The sequence below is a fragment of the Nansenia antarctica genome, assembly GCF_963989245.1.
Source record: "Nansenia antarctica genome assembly, chromosome: 4".
NCBI lineage: Eukaryota > Metazoa > Chordata > Actinopteri > Argentiniformes > Microstomatidae > Nansenia > Nansenia antarctica.
The window spans coordinates 24458965-24482905 of record NC_137689.1 but is presented as its reverse complement, the minus strand read 5'-3'; the positions used below and the strand labels follow the sequence as shown (position 1 = coordinate 24482905).

General features: G+C 47.1%; 2 protein-coding genes across 2 annotated transcripts in view; one reads left to right on the top strand and one right to left on the bottom strand.

The window, feature by feature from the left end:
- The window catches only part of LOC308156565 (unconventional myosin-VIIa-like), a gene marked incomplete at both ends in the record, with an annotated part of 292311 nt that overhangs the window by 216739 nt on the left and 51631 nt on the right, over positions 1–23941 (bottom strand). The gene's annotated exons all lie outside the window — the stretch shown is intronic.
- On the top strand, positions 8945–22491 carry LOC308156568 (glycerophosphodiester phosphodiesterase domain-containing protein 5-like; the record flags this gene model as incomplete). The annotated part of the gene is made up of 15 exons (XM_080529940.1): positions 8945–9127; positions 9534–9637; positions 13100–13193; positions 13766–13825; positions 14812–14910; positions 15015–15108; positions 15537–15682; positions 16549–16631; positions 17042–17192; positions 18662–18883; positions 19150–19307; positions 21330–21477; positions 21640–21722; positions 21949–22025; positions 22246–22491. The coding sequence occupies 15 exons, from the start codon at positions 8945–8947 to the stop codon at positions 22344–22346; spliced, it is 1803 nt and encodes a 600-aa protein (XP_080386066.1). The 3' UTR covers positions 22347–22491.

The window sequence follows — 23941 nt, the reverse complement described above, 5'->3', positions numbered from 1 at the left end:
GTGAGTGGGCATGCTCAGCTATTGGCAAATGTTCGATTCGTAGACGGGGACCGTATCAGGGAGTTTTTTTTTTTTGCAAACCACTTCCTACCAAAACGACCGGAGAGGAGATTTATCGTCTGACAACAGAGTACATTGAAAAGGGAGGATTAAGCTGGAATAACTGTGTCAGTATTTGCACTGATGGTGCAGCTGCTATGACGGGCAGTGCCAAGGGCTTCATCAGTAGGGTCAAAGTGCAAAACCCAGGCATGCGAACAACCCACTGCTTCCTTCACAGAGAGGCACTTGTTGCAAAGACGCTACCCAAAGAGCTGTCAGATGTACTGGACAGAGCGGTGGACGTTGTTAATTTCATCAAGACGCGCCCGTTAAAGAGCCGTCTGTTTTCGATCCTATGCGAGGAAATGGGAGCAGAGCATCATAGCTTGCTACTACACACAGCCGTCCGCTGGCTTTCGCGTGGGAAGGTGTTGGGCCGACTGTATGAGTTAAAAGAAGAACTGAAAACCTTCCTGATAGGAGAGAAATATGCACATGCGGAGCTGCTCGCAGATGAGCGATGGTGCGCAAAACTTGCGTACTTGGCCGATATCTTTAAGCATCTCAATGAGCTGAACATTAAAATGCAAGGCAAAGAAGAAAACCTTCTCACCTCGTCTGACAAACTGCGTGGCTTCAGATCTAAGCTCACACTCTGGCGTTCCTTTGTGGAACAGGGCAGGCTTGATATGTTTCCCTTGTGTAGTGTGCATTCAAACAGCAGTACACTTTCTGACCTCATCACTCAGCATCTGAAAACTCTTGACGAGCGATTTAGGCACTATTTTCCATCTGAGTCTTATGCAGAGTTTGACTGGGTCCGTGATCCTTGGAGTTCAAGTGCACTCAAGAGCTCAAGTGAATTGTCACTGCCAACACAGGAGCAACTGGCAGAGATCAGGGAAGATCGCACATTGAAAATTAAATTTCAGGACATGGATTTGGACAGGTTTTGGGTATCAGTGGAAAACGAGTACCCACTAGCTTCAAGTAGCGCCGTTGCTATTCTTCTACCCTTCTCCACAACGTATTTGTGCGAACTGAGCTTTTCAAGCCTGACGTACATCAAAAACAAGTACAGGGAGCGACTGAGGGCTGTGGACCAGGAGCTCCGTGTCTGCCTCTCATCCATCCCTGCCAGAATAGGACGGTTGTGTGCGTCTTCCCTGGCGCAGGTCTCCCATTGATGGTGAGTAACACTCCCTCCCCTCTCTCTCAATAGCCGTTGTGTGTGTGTGTGTGTGTGTGCGCACACGCTATATGGGGCCGTCTGAGTGATGCAGTGTCATTTTTGAATAGCTATATTTTAGACTGGGGTGCCTTGAGATTTTATGAACTTTTGAAGGGTGCCGTGACTGAAAAAAGGTTGAGAAACGCTGGTCTAGTCCCTCTGTCGTACAGACGTTTTTGACGCTCCTGGGCCTCGAGCAAATGCTCCCGTGACATAACCCCCAGTGAGTGGAGCTTTGCTCGTAGGTCCAGGACGTATTGTATTTCATTTTTACTGTCACTAGACCCTTCCTCCCAGCTTTCTTTAATCAGGACTAGGACGCCCCGTGGCTTGCGCCCGTACAGGAGCTCAAAGGGGGAAAACCCTGTGGAAGCCTGGGGTACTTCCCGCACTGCGAACAACAGAGGGTCTAACCACTTGTGCCAATTACGACTATCTTCCTGAATGAACTTACGGATCATTGACTTAAGCGTCCGATTGAACTGCTCACACAGCCCGTCGGTGGCCGGGTGATACACGCTCGTTCGGACCGCCTTAATGTCTAACAACCCGTAGAGTTCCCTAAGTGTTCGTGACATAAAGTTAGTGCCTTTGTCGGTGAGGATCTCTTTCGGGATCCCCACCCGGGAGATGACCTGGAATAACGCCTGTGCTACACTCTTTGCAGAGATAGTACGAAGCGCTATTGCCTCGGGGTATCGAGTCGCGTAGTCTATGAGGACTAACACGAACCGATAGCCCTGTGAGCAACGTTCAAATGGCCCGATTATATCCATCCCAATCCGATCGAATGGTGCCTCTACCAGGGGGAGGGGGCACAACGGCGCCCTGGGCACGGCCGGGGGATTGACTAATTGGCACTCTCGGCAGGATGCGCACCACCGCCGCACCTCTGCCCGAATCCCCGGCCAATAAAATCGAGCCATTATCCGATTGAGTGTTTTGTCGTATCCTAAGTGGCCTGCCATAGGGTTATAATGCGCCGCCTGGAATATAGCTTCCCGGCGGCTTCTAGGTACCAACAACTGGGTCACTTCCTCGTCCCTGCGAGTGTCACAACTCACTCTATACAGTCTGTCCCTAATCAATACAAAATACGGGTGGGCGCGCACAGCGTCTGGCCGTACCAGCACACCATCAATACTGATCACCTGGTCGTAGGCGGAGCGTAGAGTGACGTCGCGAGACTGCTCGAGGGGGAAGTCGGCCATGGGAGGGAACGCAGGCGGCGGATCCGCGGGTGCTGGACCCACCGCCTCCTCCGGCTCCTCGGCAGCGTTGGACGCCCTCGCATCAGCGCAGAGCACTGCGCACGCCTCACATGTCCCTGTCGGTCGTGCACGCACCCCCGTAGTTTCCCCTAATACCTGTGGAAACCCAGCCCAATCTAAACCCAAAATTAGAGGGTGCGTGAGGCGCGAGCTAACCGCCGCCCGAACACTATGTTTTTTCCCCCCATAACGAATTTAGATGGTGACTACCGGATACTCGTGAACATCCCCATGCACACACCTCACCAAAACCCGCGATGCCTCTAACAATGCCCCGGGTCGAACCAGGCGCTGGTGGATCATGGTCTGGAAGCAACCAGACTCCAACAGCGCCTGATGCGTCTCGCGCTGTACCCTTACTGGGATGCGAAACGCCTGTCCCGGGACACGGGGGAGGGGTCGGACCGCCGACGACGCGGACTACCTGGCCCACCTCCATCACGGGGCAGTCCCGACGGAGGTGGCCAGGCTGTCCGCATCGCCAGCATCCCTCCTCTACCGTTCGTGGGGCCGTCTGTGGGGTGGAGGTTGGCCCCCTGTGTGCGTCCCTTTCCCCGGTGGCCAACCCCGTCCTCGGGGCAGGCGTTGGTGGCTCCTGCCGCGGCTCCACCCCAGGCCGTACCCCAGGCCGCGCCTCGCTGGCCCATCGGCGCGGAGCCGGGGTAGGGCGCGGGACCGGGGCTGGGCCCGGGGCTGGGCCCGAGGCTGGAGCCAGCAGTCGGGGCAGGTGGTTGTCGGCGAGGATCACCGCGGAGGCGAGGTCGCTGGGTCGATGACACGAGACCCAGGCGGAGGTGCGCGCCGGCAGGCCCTCAATAAAGCGCTCCAGCGCCAGCGCCTCCACCCCCTCCGCCCCCGACCTCACCTCCGGGTTCAGCCACCGCCGGGCCTGGTCCCGCAGCTGCTGGGCGTACAGGGAGGGGCGGCCGCCCTCCGGGAAGGCCAAGGCGCGGAACCGGCGGCAATGTTCCTCTGGGCTGAGCCCCAGCCGGTCCCGGATCGCCTCGGCCACGATGGTGCAGTCGGCTTGGGCGGCCGCCGGGAGCCCGTGCGCCGCGAGCTGGGCTTCCCCGGTGAGGAGGGGCAGCAGCTGGGACGCCCATATCGGCTCCGGCCACCCCGCCGTCCTGGCCAGCCCCTCGAAGGTGGCGAGGAAGGCCTCCGGGGCCGGACCCGGGGACCCCCCGCGGCTGGTTCGGTCCGGTTGAGCAGCTCGCGGAACCTGGCCCGCTCCTCGGCCTGTCCCCGCCTCAGCTCCGTGAAGCTGTTCGTCTGGTCTTGCTGTATACGGGCCAGGTGCGCCACCACCTGGACTAGTGCATCTGTCATCCTCTTGGGTGCGTGTGCCGACCCCCTCGCTGTGCCCCACGTTGGGTGCCAGATGTAAAGGTCTCTAGGCACAGAGGGAGGTCGACACAGAGGAACGGTGTAACAAGCACGTATTTATTCAATAACACAGCCCAGCCACGTCATCGACGTGCTGGGGAGAGGTTGCGAGAATGGAGTTCTGTCACTGAATGCTGGTGTGCGCTGCTCCAGCGCGTCACACCCAGCTGATTCCCCTTTCGGGACTTGGCTGTCTGCTCCGCGCTCACTCCGCCCCCTTTCGGGATCGGTTGTCCTCGCTTTGAGCAGACTCTCTCTCTCTCTCTCTCTCTCTCTCTCTCCTTCTGTGTGTGGCAGTCACTCTCCGTCTCCTTCACTCTCCCGAGGGAACAAACACACACAGGTTAAATAGACCAGTGGGATAACGAGTCTGATCACTGACACCTGTCCGTAATCAGCTCATTAACCCCCTCCAAACGACAGTCTGGCTCCCTCTGCAGGCCAGAACACGCCATGCTCCCCACAGAAATATTGTGTAAATATGCCATATTCATCTCTGAAATGTCTTTCTTTCTGTAGACTATATACAGTGATGTTTGAAGGTTTGTAAACCATCCAGACATGGTCATTATTTGTGTAAATATTTTTTCAATAACCTTATTAAATATATATCAAACACACATTTGTAAAGCGGACTTTCCAAATAATGGACACAAACCAAAAATATATGCATTATCATTATTAATTCAACAAAAGTGGTTTATCTCACAAAAACAGAAAATGTGACATGTGCAAAAGTATGTGAACCCTTTTAGTTAGTGGCTCGTTTTGCAGCCATTACTTCAACCAAACGTCTTCTGTAACCACTGACCAGACTCTGTAACCACTGACCAGACTCTCAAATTTGTCTGCTGGATTTCTGCCCACTCCTCCTTCAGAACTCAGCCAGTTGAGGGAGGTTAGAGGCAGTGGTGTAGTCTAGTTTTTTCTAGTGGGTATACTGTGATTTTGCCCTCCCAGTCAGAGTGACACCCGTCCCGTAGCGACACCCCATAAGCACCACCACACTCACTTATGCATACAGTATGCATCTACACCGGTGTTTGCTGCCTTGGGGGTACTTGTACATCAAGCCGCCTCACGCTACAGAAACAGGAGATAGGCTCCTGCCCCCTAAGGGCCGTTAGGCTCGAGAACCATCGGTTCTCAAGGCTACTTATGTGGTCTTGACTACATGTCCACTTTCTCACCTGGTTCTTGCGCTCTCTCTCTCTGGTGTGCCGACACCATCCTGCTCTCTCTCCTTCTCTCCCTCTCTATCCTCCTCTCTCCCTCTTTTGCTGTCAACCAAAAGGCAAACATAACAACCAGAGTATTTATAATTTAATAAGAGGTATACATTGAATTCATATAAAATCATAACATCATTCTAATTGAATATTGGGTTGCTGTGGGCAATGCAGTCAGATACTGTCTTTACTTACTCTCTCACCTGTAAGAAAATCGTATGTCCAACTACAAAAAACAGACATTTCCAATGAGTGAGGGTTTGTTCCAATGCTTCAATCCACTGTCCATGTACTGTAAATATGCCATTATGGTATTACCATAAAGCCCAATTCTAGCAGAATAAGAAAGATTGTATATCTACTTTAAGTAAAATAATAAAGTGCATCCAGTTAGCTCTTTAGCTGGCATGTGTGCAAGCAGACTAGCTCATCTAATCACCTCTGAGCTAGCTAGCTTGCTAGTTCTTTGACACTATTTACACTATGGAACTATAGTCAGACACTTTCTAGTCACGATAATAACGACTAATTTTAACCAACTTTCTTACTTTGAACGACTGGTTATGAAATACTGAGACTAGCATTCTGAATGACTGGTTATGAAATACTGAGACTAGCATTCTGAACGACTGGTTATGAAATACTGAGACTAGCCTTCTGAACGACTGGTTATGAAATACTGAGACTAGCCTTCTGAACGACTGGTTATGAAATACTGAGACTAGCCTTCTGAACGACTGCTTATGAAATACTGAGACTAGCTTTCTGAACGACTGGTTATGAAATACTGAGACTAGCCTTCTGAACGACTGGTTATGAAATACTGAGACTAGCCTTCTGAACGACTGGTTATGAAATACTGAGACTAGCCTTCTGAACGACTGGTTATGAAATACTGAGACTAGCCTTCTGAACGACTGGTTATGAAATACTGAGACTAGCATTCTGAACGACTGGTTATGAAATACTGAGACTAGCATTCTGAACGACTGGTTATGAAATACTGAGACTAGCATTCTGAACGACTGGTTATGAAATACTGAGACTAGCATTCTGAACGACTGGTTATGAAATACTGAGACTAGCATTCTGAACGACTGGTTATGAAATACTGAGACTAGCATTCTGAACGACTGGTTATGAAATACTGAGACTAGCCTTCTGAACGACTGCTTATGAAATACTGAGAGCATTCTGAACGACTGGTTATGAAATACTGAGACTAGCATTCTGAACGACTGCTTATGAAATACTGAGACTAGCATTCTGAACGACTGCTTATGAAATACTGAGACTAGCATTCTGAACGACTGCTTATGAAATACTGAGACTGGCATTCTGAACGACTGGTTATGCGATAACAAACATGTCAGACTGGTTATGCTATAACAAACATGTCAGACTGGTTATGTGATAACAAACATGTCAGAAAGTTCGAAGTCAAGTGCTTCGTAACACAGACGGGGTGAATTTTATGAATGAAAGTGAAAGTTCTGTCACAAAACGCTGTTACGTATCCTCGCACATTTTTAAGTGGGTATACGCAAATCCTTGGCCTTTCCTAGTGGGTATACGGCGTAGTCCTGCGTATCACCTAGACTACACCACTGGTTAGAGGGACATCTGGCATGTACCGCCCGCTTCAGGTCTACCAACAACATTTCTATTGGACTGAGGTCCTTTGACTTTGACGAGGCCAATCCAGAGTACGAATCCTCTTTCTTTGAAGCCGTTCCTTCCTTGGTAGTTTTGCTGGTATGCTTTGGGTCGTTGTCTTGTTGCAGAACCCATTTTTGGCCTAGCTTCAACTCCCTGACTGATGGCAAGAGATTCTGATCAATAATTTGTTGATAGGCATGAGAATTCATGTTTCCCTGTGTTCATATTATGGAGTCGTCCAGGGCCGGAGGCAGAAAGCTGCCCCAGATCTCCACATTTCCACCACCATGCTTCACTGTTGGGAGGAGGTTCTTCTCTTGGTATGCAGTGTTGGCTTTTCTCCAAACATGGCGGTTTTGATTGTGACCAAATAACTCTATAGTCTATAACACAACAAAATGTGGAAAAAGTGAAGGGGTGTGTTGACTTTCTATAGCCACTGTATATGTTATTTTATTTATTTAGTGTGTGTCTGTGTTGAGTGTGTGTGTGTGTGTGTGTGTGTGTGTGTGTGTGTGTGTGTGTGTGTATGTTCATCTGTGGGAGGGGGGCACATAAGAAATCTTGTTTAGGGCCACACAAGTCCTATGGCCGGCCCTGATCGTCGCACTGGAAGTTGGTTTATAGTGCAGGGCACCAGTTGGACACCATTTGGACGCATAGAGCGCTCCTTTAACAGATGTCGCCACCCCCCACCCCGCCAATGTTGCACATTTTTAATTACGCCATAGGGCCCCTCATTTTGAAAGTTGGTTAACATGTCACAGTAAATATGTAACTTTGCAGCTGAAATCCTTACGTAAGACCAAAAAACTCGATTACAGCTTCATTCCAACCCCCGCCTCCCAGACACACGCACGCACACACCCAAATAGGCTACAAATTCTTACCCTCGGACGACCCTCTTTTGGATGACAAATATTTCTCGCACTAATTTTCTCAGCTAACAGTAACATTACTGTCTGTTCTGTGAAGAGAATAGCTACTCCATCTACTGATAATCTGACAAATTGGAAACACATTGCAATATAGCCTTCATCACGAACGATCATCAGGTCATTGCAGTGTAGAAGAAAAGGAGGAACGGAATCGGTTAATGTAAACGTAAGCCTATCACTATTGGCAACAGGTGTTAGGGTATCCTTTACCTGCCTGGAGAGCATTACCGCGAAGAGGAACTACGCACTGCGGCTTCCCCGGGAGTGACCGCAAGGACCTGGGGGAATAAAACGGAGTCCATCGCTGAGGTACGGTAATTAGACAATACCGGATAAAGGATTTGAAATCATTCGTTCTAGTCAATACTGTGCATTCATTCTGATAGCGATATATCACAGAGCTCTCGAGCTCTATCTGGTCCACTCCAAACATTGTCATATCAGGCTCGTCGCCTGAATAGCTGGGTCTGTTTTGTTGGGATGTATGCGTATGTTTCGTCAGTGTTGTTTTTCAGGCTAGTTGATAAGATAACATAACATTATAGTCCCAGAGGAAATATCCGCGCCTGTAAACTAAAAGCGTTATGCTGCCGGGAAGGCTGCCAGTTTTCTACCGAGAGCTGATATAATATTCAGCATAACCATTTTCACAATAGAAATGTGTAAGATAACGGTAAAAAAAAAAAAAAAAAAACGCGCGTGAGGACGAAAATAGTAGCATATTAAATGTTTTGTTTTGAGTAATCCTGTGGAGTTTTCAAGTCTCACTGTTTACATAAATGTGTCATTGATGATTTGGCGGTAAGATCAAAGAGGATGTTTACAACGATGATCAAGACCTGGACACACAGAAGTCAGTGTCCCTTGAGGACAGAGTGAATAGACTCACAACCCTGATTGCATCAGTCATCCTGCCCTCCCGAACGAAGGCATTGTGACAATAATTGTCTTATCATGAGACTTTCACCTACTGCAATCACACCCATAGAAGTCTATGATGTGGTCAGGGTGAGGCTTGAATATCCTTGCCTATCCTCCTTCATTACCTCTATATTTAACACCACTCTCCTCTCCTTCCTCACAGGCCCTGACCGTCCTGGCTGCTCCCCTCCTCTCTGTTTGGGTGAGATGTTGTGGCATGCGTAAGGTGTGTGAGGTGGATGTAAGGTGGATGTACGCGTGTTAGCCATGGCCCCCTCCCCGACCACTCTGTCCAAGCTGAAGCTGGGGAAGCTGCGGGTGGTCCGTCGGAGGCTGCTCCAGCGCTACGAGCACCAGCCCTTTGTGTCCTGTCTGGCTGGTCTGTATGGCTGCCAGTGGAGACGCTACCAGAGGACCCGCACCCAGCCTGGAGAGTGCTGCTGCAACAAGGTTAGAGGCACTCAGACACACACTTATTCTCACACAGACACACACACACACACACACACACACACACACACACACACACAGACACACACACACACGGTGTCTCTTTCTCTCTCTTTTTTTGTGTGCCTTTTCTGATGTCTTACGTCATCAGTCATGGTTTAACCATATAAGGAGCTTTTCCTCTGCATTCCTCTCTCTCCTTAGTCTCCTTAGTCCAAAGTTCATTCCTTCAGCTGCTGCTGTAATGTTGTTGGGCAATAATACAGTCGTGTGTGTGTGTGTGTGTGTGTGTGTGTGTGTGTGTGTGTGTCTGTGTGTGTGTGTGTGTGTGTGTGTGTGTGTGTGTGTGTGTGTGTGTGTGTGTGTGTATGTGTGTGTGTCTGTCTGTATTTTCTCTCCCCTGCAGTTCGAGTGTGCCAGCTTTGTTCTCCTCATTGTGACGTTTTGCCTCACATTGGTGTTTCTCTACTTCTGGAGTGAAGCTCAGAATGACTACAATGATTTTGACTGGTAGGTATGGTAGGACAGGTTCACACACTGTAGTACCAGTATAGTAAGTATGGTAGGACACACTCACACACTGTAGTACCAGTATAGTAAGTATGGTAGGACACACTCACACATTGTAGTACCAGTATAGTAAGTATGGTAGGACACGCTCACACACTGTAGTACCAGTATTTGGTTGTTAAGTCGTGACGTGTTTCCGGGTCCAAAGTTGGCTGAGGTGCTGTCTTCGAAATGCATCAGTAATAATAATAATAAATTATATTTATATAGCGCTTTTCCGAGGCTCAAAGACGCTGACAAATATGGGAAAAACGGGAAAGTGCCTTGTTGTATGAATGAATGAATGAATGGTCTTTATTGTCATTGATATAGTACAGGTACCAAACAACGACATTTGGGAGGGGGGGCTCCCCTGGTGCTAGGAAAGAAAAAAAAGAAAAAAACAAGAAGGGAAAGGAGCTGGTTTACATAAATAAAGGCTATGTACACTATCCACTATACTATACTATACAAATAAAACACTGTGCTGTACTCTATGCTATGCTATACCTATTCTAACATTTCCTATTCTCTGAACCTTATGTACCCTAGGGTTGTCATATTGCACATAGTGTTATTGCACATTCATTTAAAGTGTCGCAGTTTGCAGGCTTGAAATGTACACATTTGTGCCTCAGCACTACACCTGATTTCAATCCAGCAGCTGCCATCAATCCGTCCAGACTGTCCAGGGCCCAGAACCTAGGTCTTTGCTGTGTTCAGGGCCTGAATGGCCCTGGGGTAGAAGCTGAGCTTCAGTCTGTTTGTCCTTGCGAACATGGTCCTGAACCGCCTGTTCGAGGGCAGCCGAGCAAAGTGTTCGTACCCAGGGTGGGATGGGTCTCTGGAGATCTTGGAGGCCTTCCTGAGGCAGCGTGTGTTGTACAGCTCTTCCAGAGAGGGGAGGGGGGCGCCGGTGATCTTCTGGGCCGATCTGTAGCGCATTCCTCTCTGCGGCTGTGCAGCTGGAGAACCAGTTGCAGATGCAGTAGCTGAGGATGCTCTCCACTGCGCAGCGGTAGAAGGCCACCAGCATCTCCTGTCCGATGTGGTCTTTCCTGAGGACTCTCAGGAAGAAGAGCCGCTGTTGTGCCTTCTTGATGATGGCTGCTGTGTTGTTCTTCCAGGACAGGTCATCCTGTATGTGCACCCCCAGGAATCGGAGGGTTGAGACTCTCTCCACGCTCCCTCCGTCGATGAGCAGGGGCTGGACCTCAGATTTTTTCCTCCTGAAGTCCACGATGATTTCCTGGGTCTTTGACTGGTTCAGCAGCAGGTTGTTAACCTTGCACAGCTTGCTCAGCTGCTCTACCTCATCCCTGTACGCCGCCTCGTCCCCCCCCGAGATGCAGCCCACCACGGTGGTGTCGTCTGCAAACTTTACGATGGAGTTGCTGGGGTGGACGGGGGTGAAGTCGTAGGTGTAGAGGTTGTAGAGGATGGGGCTTAGCACGCAGCCCTGGGGGGACCCAGTGCTGAGTCTGAGGGCTGTGGAGGTGTGGGAGCCCACCCGCACCCTCTGGGGGCGATCGGACAGGAAGTCCTTGATCCATGCACATATAGAGTGTGATAGTCCCAGGTCTAGTAGTTTGGTCACTAGCCTGTCCGGAAGGATGGTGTTGAAGGCAGAGCTGAAGTCCACAAAGAGCAGTCTCGCGTAGCTGTTTCCCCTCTCCAGGTGGGATAGAGTGGAGTGGAGAGTCGTCGCGATGGCGTCCTCTGTGGACCTGTGGGCTCTGTAGGCGAACTGGTATGGATCCAGGTTGGGCGGGAGGCGTGTGACTATGTGGGCCCGGACTAGTTTCTCGAAGCACTTCATGATGATTGGTGTGAGTGCCACCGGGCGGTAGTCGTTTAGGCAGCTCACCGTGCTTTTCTTCGGGACTGGGATGATAGTTGAGGTTTTCAGGCAGGGTGGGATGGTGGCCTGGGACAGGGACTGGTTGAAGATGTTGGTGAAAACCCCGGCCAGCTGGTCGGCGCAGTCCCTCAGCACCCGTCCCAGGACGCCATCCGGCCCTGAGGCTTTCCTGGGGTCCACCGCCTTCAGCACGCGTCTCACTCTGTGAGGGTGAGGCTGCTGAGAGCTGGAGAGAGTGGTGTTTGTGTTGTGGTTACCTCCGTTCGCCCCTCGTCGAACCGGGCGTAGAAGGAGTTCAGCTTTTCCGCCAGCAGGGGGTCGTCCTCCGCGGCTGTGAGCCTGTTGGCTCTGAAGTTTGTCATGTGCTGAACCCCCTGCCACACCCGCCTGGAGTCGTTGCTCAGGAAGCATTCCTCAATCTTCTCTCTGTGGTCTGCCTTAGCCTCCCGGATGCCGCGCTTTAGGTTGGCCCTGGTGGTGCTGTACAGCAGTGTGCCCTTCCCTGCGAAGGCGTTGTCCCTCTCCTTGATCAGTTTTTGGACCTTCCCAGTCATCCATGGCTTCGTGTTGGGGTAGACCCGGACCCGTTTGTCCACGGTGGCTGAGTTGGTGCAGTTCACTATGTGGTTCAGAACCGACGACGTGAACTGTTCCAGGTCCTCATGCTCATATTCCTGCCATGAGGTGTCATTCAGGCAGATCTGCAGTGGAGCGGACCCTGTTGGCCAGGTTCTGACAGTGGTGATGGGAGCACTTTTCCTCATGGGAGTGTAGGCTGGGATCAGAAGGATTGACACATGGTCAGACATGCCTAGATGAATAGATCCGAGTCTAAAAAAACGATTGAACTGTCATTCTACCGCTGTAGTACACTGGTACTCTGGTGCAGGGAATTTCTGGTTTGGACCCGGAAATTGCTAAACATCACGTTTGACGTCAGACTTAACAACCGAATAGTAAGTATGGTAGGACACACTCACATACTGTAGTAACCAGTATAGTAAGTATGCACAAGCATGCAAATAAGCTGATGTAAATTAAGCGTAAACACAAATGCACGCACACACACATATAGACACACACACACACACACACACATACACACACACACACACATACACACACACACATACACACACACATATAGACACACACACATATAGACACACACACCCACATATACACACACACACACACATACACACGCACACATACACACGCACACGCACACGCACACACACACGCACACACACACACACACACACACACACACACACACAAGGTCAAACCACAGCTCTGTAGCTGTAATGCAGCAACAGCAGCAGCAGCATTGGCAGCAGCAGGATTATCCTATTGAAATTCAGTGTTGTTCCTGTCAAGAGGATCTCCTCTTCTGCATAACATTACAGTGTCTCACGAGTGAGTCCTGCAGCCTCTGCTGCTTTCTATGTATGACTTGCTCTCTCTCTCTCTCTCTCTCTCTCTCTCTCTCTCTCTCTCTCTCTCTCTCTCTCTCTCTCTCTCTCTCTCTCTCCCCCTTTATTCTCTCTTCTTCCCTCCAGGTTTAACTTTGGGAATCTCGGCTTCTGGTTTCCCTGGTCTGTTGTGTTGCTGGTCATCGCTGCAGCCTTCTTCTCCTATGTCACTGTGTTGCTGGTGAGGTTTAGGGTTGGGGACGTCAAGCTATGGCTTCACTAAGGGGGGGTTGGGAGGGCTGACACACATCTACAACAGATCAATTCAAGTGACCCCAAGGGGGGGGGGCGGTACTCCAGTGATGTTTCTCCTATAGTGAAAAGGGGGGTTATCCCAAATGTTTACAGTCTTGCATCAGTCAACAATATCTTGTGATCATCAGATACTGTAGCTTATGTTGTAAATGAATGAATGAATGAATGAATGAATGAATGGACTTTATTGTCATTGCTACAGTACAGGTACCAAACAACGAAATTTAGGATTTAGTAAATGTTAAAGGACAGATGATTCACTTACTTAGACAAATGTATTTGTTGTAAGTCGCTTTGGATAAAGGCGTCTGCTAAATGCCAACAATGTAAATGTAAATGTAAATGCAAGCGTGAGGATGGATAAAGACAGTAACTTTTTTTTGTGGGTCAATGCTGAAGTGGCTCTTCAAGTTCATTGCCTCTCAGTGAGTTTATTTTGGTTGATGTAACCGATGAAGCTCTCTGGTGATTGTGATACAAGGTGTCTTTGTCCTGCAGCTGCTGGCTGTGTGTTTGCTGTCTGAGGGCCAGAAGCTGTACTTACATTGGGGTCACAAGGTAATGTGCACACACCCTACCACCACAGGGGAAGCTGGTGGAGGTAGAAATCGGAGGACGGGCTAATTGTAATGCTTGGAATGGAATAGGGAATGGTATCGAACACGTGATTGATACCATTCCTCATTCCATTCCATGCAATACAATGAGCCCGTCCTCTGATATCTACCTCCACCAGCCTCTATTGCCTCCACTGCTATGCCACTATTCTCCCATTCCTTATTAGATTAGATTAGATTAGATTCAACTTTATTGTCATTGCAGAGTACAACTACCAGACAACGAAATGCAGTTTAGCATCTAACCAGAAGTGAAACATAGTGAAACATAATAGTGATAATTGATAGGTACAGTATGGCAACTATGGTAGTCAGAGGTATATACAGGAGAGTAAGAGAGTAAGTAAGATAAATAATATATGTACAGTTAAGGTAGCTGTGTACAGTATGGTGTATAGCCTACAGATGTATAAATTAGAGGCTATATAAAAAAGAGGTATGTATAAATGTGCAAAGGTAGTTTCTGAAAACAGCAGTAGTGCAAAGGTTACATTGTTTGGTTTATGTGGACAAGATGACACTCAGGCTGACTGACTGATGATGTTGAAGCATGTGATGGTTGCCTGCTATCCTCACTGTATCCTCACTCTTTGGACTGGTACTCTAACAGATGATATATTATATTATACTATTATACTATTATACTATTATACTATTATACTATTATACTATATATATACACACATACATATATATATATATATATAAACAGATTACATGTTATATTATATATATATTAACAGATTATATATTATATATTAAAAGATATAGTTAGATAGATACTGCTATCCTCACTCTTTTGACTGGTACTGTAACAGATGATATATTATATTATACTATCTATATATATATACATATATAAATAAACAGATTACATATTATATTATATATATATTAACAGATTATATATTATGTATATATTAACAGATTGGGATCTTGGTGACTCTGGCCTTCTCCATCGTGGCCACAGCTGTGCTGTCAGACCTATGGAGCAAAGAGTGGACCACTCTCCTTCTCTCTTTCCAGGTGTGTCTGTCTGTCTGTCTGTCTGTCTATCTATGAATCCCTATATCTCTAGCCTCTCCCTCTCCTTCTCCTCTCTTATCTACTGGTGTTTGTTTTTTGAACAGGTGACGGCACCATATTTACACGTGGGTGGCGTCCTGACCATGACTCTTCTGTCTTGGCCTATAGCCTTGCATTTCTTCCGCATGAACAGGAAAGGTGAGGCTTGTGACTGGAGCCGGCTTTGTTTGACAAGTACATAAGCACAACATAAGTACACAGTGGTGAATAGGACAAGACAGAATCATTTCCATGTCATCACTACCGTAGTTTGGTTTGATTTGGACAAGTTCCAGTAGTATGTTTGGTTGATACCAGAAGATTCCCCAAGCTTCCCCAAGATCCTGTTTGACTTTTGGAACTCAGGTGTGACCCAGAAAGGGATAGCCAAATCAATAGCATTGTATTTTATATTCATAATTCGGTGTATGTGTGTGTGTGTGTGTGTGTGTGTGTGTGTGTGTGTGTGTGTGTGTGCGCGCGTTTGCGTGTGTGTGTGTTCGTGTGTGTCTGTGTCTGTGTCTATGTCTGTGTCTGTGTGTGTGTGTGTGTGTGTGTGTGCGTGTGCGCACACGAGCGTGTTGCAGTTGGAAGGGCACTCATCATGGGGCTGTACCTAGCTGTCCTGTGTGCCCTCTACCTGGTGCCTCTGGGAATGTACTCCCCCTGCATCAAAGAGGAGGGCACCCTGGGCCCAGCGCCAGCCCTCATCGGCCACAGGGGGGCGCCCATGGTGAGGATTACCTGGGCATCACTTGCTTAAAGGGATAGTTCACCCAAAGATCATACTTTTTCCATTTCTATCCATATTAACCAATTGTCATCTATGTCATCTATTAACCAACCAATTCTCATCGATCATACTAAACCGGTCGGAGAAACTAACGTTTAACACTGTCTGTTAAGTTGATTAATAACCAATGGAGGCTGAGGCTTAATCAATCATTTAGAGTGTTTATTTAAATCTTGCAAGAGGGGTCTCTTTACAGTCTACATAGGGTTTCAAAGTCCAAAGCCCACCTCTCTATGTGGTTGGTTCATCTTATAGTTTCAACATTCAGTTCTTGCACAACATCACGTGGGTACAGATGAATCCTATCTGAGTGAGGTCACACTGGTCTTGGAAGGAAGGGAGTAAGAGACAGTTATTTTTCCTTATCAGACACCTACAACTTTAATCACATACCATCCTTGCTATACAGTCTCAAGTGAACATAATATCATGATTATTGCATTAAAGACATTTTTCTCACACTGTCTGACTGGACACTAGCTGTTTTCCTACTAGGTACAGTGCGTATGTAATGGGACAGTGAAGCATTTTTCTTCTTCTTCCGGCTCTACACTCCAAATGTTTGGATTTGAAATCAAACAACTCATAGTAATTGTTTGATTTAAAATCCAAACATTTTGAGCATAAAGCCAAAAAAAGAAAAGATGCTTCAGAGTCCTCCCTGTAATTGATTACCTGTTTTGATAGCGCCTGTGTGTTTGTGTGTGTGTGTGTGTGTGTGTGTGTGTGTGTGTGTGTGTGTGTGTGTACTTGTGTATGTGTGTGTGTGTGTGTGTGTGTGCGTGTGTGCGTGTGTTAACCCTCAGCTTGCACCAGAGAACACCCTCATGTCCTTTGAGAAGGCCGTGGAGGTCGGAGGTGAGGGTCTCGAGACTGACGTCACCATCAGGTTAGTTCTGCCTGGCGTTCGTCCTCACCAGCTTCATGTCCCAGTCATCATCCCAACATTGCAGGGCTGGTCGTTTCATCAATGAATCATCAGACCCTCAAAATCAAAACAAAACCAAATCAAATTGTATTTGTATGTCACGTTCATCAAATACAGCGAAGTGACACAGTGAAATGCTTTGGGATTTCCTTCCTTTCCTTGCTCAACAACAAGTCAACAATACAATATAATATAGTAGTAGTACTCTACCCTTTAGTACTGGTTACTGTTAATGAGCAGATTTAATTGGTTCTTAATTAGTTCCGTCAATAAGTATTGGTTGAACTGATGAATAACGTCCCCAACCACCTGTGTGACAGAGAGTGTTCACGACGGCTAACTGACAGGGCTGTGTCCTCTTGTTTCCATAGCTACGACGGGGTGCCCTACCTGATGCACGACCGCACCCTGAGGCGGACCACCGACGTCCAGGACGTGTTCCCCAACCGGACGGATACTCCGGCAGCCATGTTCACCTGGGCGGAGCTGGAGATGCTCAACGCCGGCGCTTGGTTCCTCTCAGTGAGTGACTGTACAGTACCTCAGGCAGCCACAGGGTGTCCTGCAGAGTTCCACTCCAACCAACAGCTATTAAGGCCTGGACTACACGTACATGGATATTTTTTTAAGCAGATATTTTCATCCTCGTTTAAAAAAAAAAACTCTGTCCACACCACAAAAATATCTCTGTCCATACGAAGAGCCAAAACTGAACACGATCTGTCAAATACCGTAGAAGAACGTTATGGGCATGCGCAGTCAATCGTAATCAAACGGCGGCAATGACTCAAAACGTAAACAGACCAACTCTTTGAAACAGACAGAAAAGAAAAGTACAAAACAGACAGAAAAGCAAGTTATGGCGACCAAGAAGAAAGCTAAAAATTATTATTTTGTGTGGACCGACATTGAAGTTGAGCCATTGTTGCTGTTGACAACCATTTTGCTTCAATGCGCATGTGTGAACAGCTCAACACTTGACTCTTGATCAGGGTTGCCAGATGGTGGGGGTTACCGCCGAATGGGCTACTTGATTTAGAGGTTATAGACTGGTTAGGCTGTAAATTGTCAATCCCCATCTGGCACCCCTGCTCTTGACGTCATTGCATCAACACCAGCTCCGTTAAACATAACCACACTGATCCACTCAATCAGATATTTTTTTATTTCGTCACTTTTTTATCCGTTTAGTGAAATCTCCGTTTATGTGAGTGAAAATGCCGTGTTCGTATGGTTGAGAGGCCCAATTGTACAAAAAAATGTGCGTTTAAAAAAAGATCCATATACGTGTAGTCCAGGCCTAACAGTCATTATGTGACACGGACTGGTGAAAGGGGTAAACAAGTCGGCAGCCAGTTTAATGTTCTGATTTTTATTTAGAAAAATGTAAATACATTTCAGTGAATAAAAATTAACGACACACACGCTAGTCAACTAACACAGCTTGTTTTGTGATTCTGGTAAAAATGTATAGTAGTGTTATAGTTAACTAGCTAGCAGTGGGGATTACTCACCGATTGCAGTATTTTGGCTTGTGTTGTGATTTTCAACAACCTTGAAATGTATTTCCGTGATTCAAAATAAAAGGCATTTTGATTGGTTGCCGACGTGCTACCCCTTTCCCCAGACCGTGTTACATAATCTATGACCCACACCGTTAAACCAGTTCGTATACAGACAAGCTTGCACACACGTACTTGCAGTTGTGTGCAAGCTTGTCTGTATAGGAACTGGTTTAACAGTGTGGGTGACCAATAAGGGTGGAATAAACTAAACTAAATGGCAGTTGTTTGTTTTTGAGAAGAAGATAATAGTATTACTTTGGAACTGGAAACCATAGCAGCATACCCTTGTCAACGTTAGATACAGAAGGTAATGACAGGTCCATATCCCCAGTGGAACTATGCCATGAATTACATATTGGCTGTCCCTCTTCCCCTGGTCTGCCCCGCCTCCCCCCCCCCACTCACACACACACACACACTTCTCAGCGTGACCCATTTGGCACGGCCTGGTCCCTGGGCGTGGAGGAGCGGGCACGGGCACAGAACCAGTCCGTGTGCACCCTCAGAAACTTCCTGGACCTGGCAGCCCAGACGGGCAAACTGGTGATCTTTGACCTGTACAGGCCCCCCCGGGGCCACCCCTACAGGGACACCTGGATCACACGCACCCTGGAGGTCCTGAATGAGTCCTCCATCCACTCCAACCAGGTGAGGAGGGAAGCTTGGAGGGCATTTTCATTCTGATGACGTATAGATTATTGTTATGTCTGTCAGCTATCAACCGACGATCAAGGCAAATGACTTTATCCTGGAAGGCTGACGCTGAACCAGTGCTTATCATCCACAGGAATTTAATTAGATTTATGGTTGAAGGTTTGAGGTTGGAGTCAATGTTAAGCAGTCTCAGGATAATGTGTGTGTGTGTGTGTGTGTGTGTGTGTGTGTGTGTGTGTGTGTGTGTGTGTGTGTGACAGGTACTGTGGCTGCCTCCAGACTTTCGGGCAATGGTCCAGGAGGAGGACCCTGCTCTCCAGCAGACGTCAGGAAGCCTGCTCCCTCTGGAGGAGCTGCAGCACAACCACATTGTCCATCTCAACCTGCACTACAGCTCCATGTCCACAGAGCTCATCAGGTCTGTGTGTGTGTGTGTGTGTGTGTGTGTGTGTGTGTTTATTTGGGCTATATTTTAATGTCTTAAAAAACAGTCTTAGCGTGAACACAGGCACTACCACTCCTGAGACTACATCCCCTCTACATCCCCCTGTACAGTTTCTCTACTGTCGGATAGGGGTAGGACAGGATAAGCTTAGGCTTCATCATACTCCCTTTCGAACATTGATAGGCCTGTACTCTTCATATTAGTTATTTGTTCTTTTATTATTTTAAATCATGTTCGAAATAAAAGATTCATTCATTCATTAATATATATAACATAAGACTGCCAATGGCCCCTGGCCCGAGCATAGATGACTTTTTCCTGCTATGACTGGTGGATAGATGATTCACTTACTTAGTTAAATGTATTTGTTGTAAGTCACTTTGGATAAAGGCTAAATGGCAAAAATGTAAATGTGATGTAAATGTTGATGAGGCACTGTTGGTGTGTTTTCAAGGCCAGATTATTCGGCGCACATAATTGCATATATGCCTGTGTTTGGATTGCGTCCGTTTTGCACCAGCTGAAAATAGTGTGTGTGTGTGTGTGTGTGTGTGTGTGTGTGTGTGTGAAAATAGATATGCCCCATATATGACATGGTCTGGTGAAAAAGCCCCCATATAGGGCAAGGTAAATATTCAGTTTTTTATAGATTATGATATCGCAGATAAGATGATGCTGTTGCTCTCGAAATGGGCATAGAAGCTATTCAGCTCATCCGGGAGAGAGCCAGCTACGTTAGCTGTGCAGTTAGATCTCCCATTGAGGTCTGAAATTGCACATGCTGCGTCAGTCATTGCTGTACAGCTGCAACCCTATCTTTTCAGTATATTCCCGTTTGGCTGTCTTAATTGCTCTGCGGAGATCATAGCGGGCTTCCTTGTTGTTAGCTATGTCGCCGGATTTGAAGGCAGAGTCTCTCTCTAAGTGCGGCCCTTACTGCAGGAGTAGAGCCGCTGTGGCGCAGCAGGTAGAGCCGCTGTCTAATGATCGCAAGGTTGGCAGATTGGCGGTTCGAGCCCCAGCTGGCCACATGTCGAACTGTCCTTGGTCAAGACACTGAACCCCAAATTGCTCCCAGTGAGCAGGCTGGCGCCTTGCATGGTAGCTTGCCGCCATTGGTGTGTGAATGGGTGTGTGAATGGGTGAATTAGAGGCCGCTGTAAAGCGCTTTGGATAAAGACGCTATATAACTGCAGTCCATTTACCATTCATAAAGTCAAAGACTCCCTGCGCATATCCACACTGCATGTTTAGCATATCACAACATGCTGATAGAACATCAACATGTTAAAAACACATAACTACACATAATGATGATCACACAGTCCACAGGCTTTTGAACACATCCTAAAACGTACGTTTGTGTACAAGCCATGTATCACTGACCCAGTAGCCTGAAGCAGGACGGGACGCGATACAGTGAATCCAATTCACAAATGATTTTGTGATCCTAAAACTGTTTTTTTTTTATATTGAGTGGGCTCTTCAACACTTAAACATTCATAATATTAACAAAAAAAACGGGAAACAAGCTTTTTGGTCATCCGACCTTTTCACCAGGCCTTGTCACCTGTGTGTGTGTGTATTATGTTTGTGTGTGTGTGCATTATGTGTTTGTGTGTGTTATGTTTGTGTGAGTGAGTGAGTGAGTGAGTGAGTTTAGTGGCTGTAACTGTGTATGAGCTTGTCAGAGTGTGTAGGTGTCCTCCTGACATGTCGTGAGCTTAGAATTATAAGGTTCTATCTCCGTTTAGGGTAGTTCAGAGATATTGAGTGTCAAAGTTTTTACATTCCATTATGTTTTGTGAGATGGAACCTTTGTATTTTATTAATTACTAACTAAACAATTTCAACATTTAACATATAACATCACACAGGCATTAATAAACACCTAATGGATCAGATTATGTAAAAAAATAAAATTTGACCAAAAATGGAGATAGAACCTAATAATTCTAACGTCACGATGTGCCTCTGTGTCCTGTCTCTCCTCAGTGAGTATGCAGCGGTGAACATCAGCACCAACCTGTATGTGATCAGCCAGCCGTGGCTCTACTCTCTGGCCTGGTGTGCAGGAGCTCAGTCGGTCACCACCAACGCACCACAGCTCCTCAGGAACCTGCAGCGCCCACTCTTCCTCATGGTAAGCATACCCGTCAATCATCATCATCATCATCAGCAGCAGCAGCAGCAGCAGTAGCAGCAGCAGCATTATCATCATCAAAAACACATACAGTATGTTGTAATAATGCTAACCATAATTATATGATTTTAAAAATATATGTTGTCTTTCTCTCTCTCTCAGACTCCAGATGAGTACAGTCGTATGTGGGTCCTCACAGATGTAGTGTCCTTCCTCCTCATCCTCATCACCTTCGTGTTCCATTGGTGAGTGAGAGAGAGAGAGAGAGAGAGAGAGAGAGAGAGAGAGAGAGAGAGAGAGAGAAGGGGAGTAAAGGGCATGGAGGGTTAAGGTTGCTTGTGATGTTCCTGAGTGAAGTGTCTTGTTGTTGTTGTTGTTGTTGTTGAACAATAATAAATAATGATGAACTTGAAGTGTATTCACTTCTGATGCCACCTGCTGTAGTGATGTGGATGGTTGCTATGGTGACAGGTGGCGAGAGCGAGGCCTGGTGTTCTGCTCAGGCAGCAAAAGCACGCTGGACACCAACTACAGCAAGTTCAGAACAGGTGAGCTAGAATGACAACATTCTGGCAGGATCTGGAAAGGTAGAAACGTTTGTGAAAGGAATCACAGTTTAACATGTACCCCTTTTATTATAAAAAAAAATGCATCTCACTTTAAATGTATCACTACATTATGTGTAAAGAATGATTGTCTTTATGACCCTTGTGACCCTCTCTAACCTCTGATGGTCTCCCCCCCCCCCCCCCCCCGCCTCCCTGACAGAGATGAATGACGTGTGGTCCGTCTCCAGTGTCAACATCGTAGGAGAGCCTCGCAGCCCTCTGGCCGTGACGCCCAACCTGGCAACTGTCTCTGAGCACTGAGGCCCACGCCGCTTCTGTTTCATCCTCCACCATCAACCTGGCAACTCTGAGCCCTGCGACACACACTGCCAGTTTAGGCTTCAATGACCCAATGAGACAGGATTGGAAAGTTGCACGACATCTGCAGATTTCATTTAGGGCTTTCACACCGCCAAGGAACCGTTCCGGTTCGCATTTGCGAACCAAGTCTGGAATCGGACGACGTCTTCCGACCGAAAATAAATTGGTTCGGAGTCTGAAAAGTTGGTTTGCAGTGGGAACCAGAAAATAGTGGTTCTCAAGAGGGAACAACAGTCACGTCGTCAGTGGGAGTGTCATATTCTAGGCTGCAAAGACCAGCAAGAAGGAAGGAGACAAAATGTAATCTAATCTAAATTATCAAACGTTTCATCATTCTTTCTATCTTCCTCACATGCTCAGCAAACACACACACGCGCGAATGTGAACTTCGTAAGCCATTTGTATTCCAGTAATGGAGCAGCTGGTTAGTAAGAGAACATCTTTTGTTTTTGTTTAATAGAAAATAGTGTTTATTTCAGATACTGTAGTGGAAGATATTATCCTAATTTCCAGTGAAGTAGCTGCCATCTTGTGAGTTTATTCTTTATCTTAGTTTATCCCGGCCCTTCATCACCCAGCGTTGATGACGTGGATGGTTCCGGTTACACTGGTATGAACGCGGACTGGTTCGCCAGACAGCACCAAGGTTCGGAGGTTCCAGAACGTGAATGTGAACGGTTCCTTGGCGGTGTGAAAGCCCTAATTGTGTATCATCCATGGGTCATAGCTGACTGCAGAACCTCCTCAGACACACCGCCTCTCAGATACGTAGTGTAATGCAGGTTACTACACTATTAAACCAGGACTCTTGAGATGGACAATTATTAACAAGAAACAGTGACCTTCTGCTGTCGGTCATCCAGAAGTGGTTTTACTCACAATGATCTATTGGTTCCTTTTCATTTTAACTGACACTGCAGTTGTAAGACTATAATGTGAGCCAAAACACTTCTACATTTCAGTGTGCGTGTGTGTGTGTGTGTGTGTGTGTGTGTGTGTGTGTGTGTGTGTGTGTGTGTGTGTGTGCGTGTGTGCGTGCGTGCGTGTGCGTGCGTGTGCGTGAGCATGTTCGTGTGCGTGAGCTGATTGAGATGAATGTGATATGACTTGATGACCTAGCTCCCCCTTTTCCTGTCTGGAGCTAAATGAATGTGTATGATTGTAGTCACACGTTTAAGCACTTGACATCACTTTATAAAGGATCCTAGTGAGAATGACAATAGAGTTTATAAAGGATCCTAATGACAATGGAGTAAACTACAAAACATTACAACTTAACAGTGACCTCTAGAACAATGTACATTTGAGTCCAATGTATTCTCTGTACCTACGTTTCTCTTTTCAACACAAATGAAAATCCTTCTGGTAAGGATGAACATGAAATTAGTCTTAGCAAAATTAGCATAGCACCCAAAATCTCACTGTTCATTCTGATTGTCTAATCAATGTGATCAACCAACCAACAACAGCTCTGGCAGCTGTGAGAATGTTTACTTTGTGAAACTATGATTGTAAAACCCTGCTAGATTTCTTTC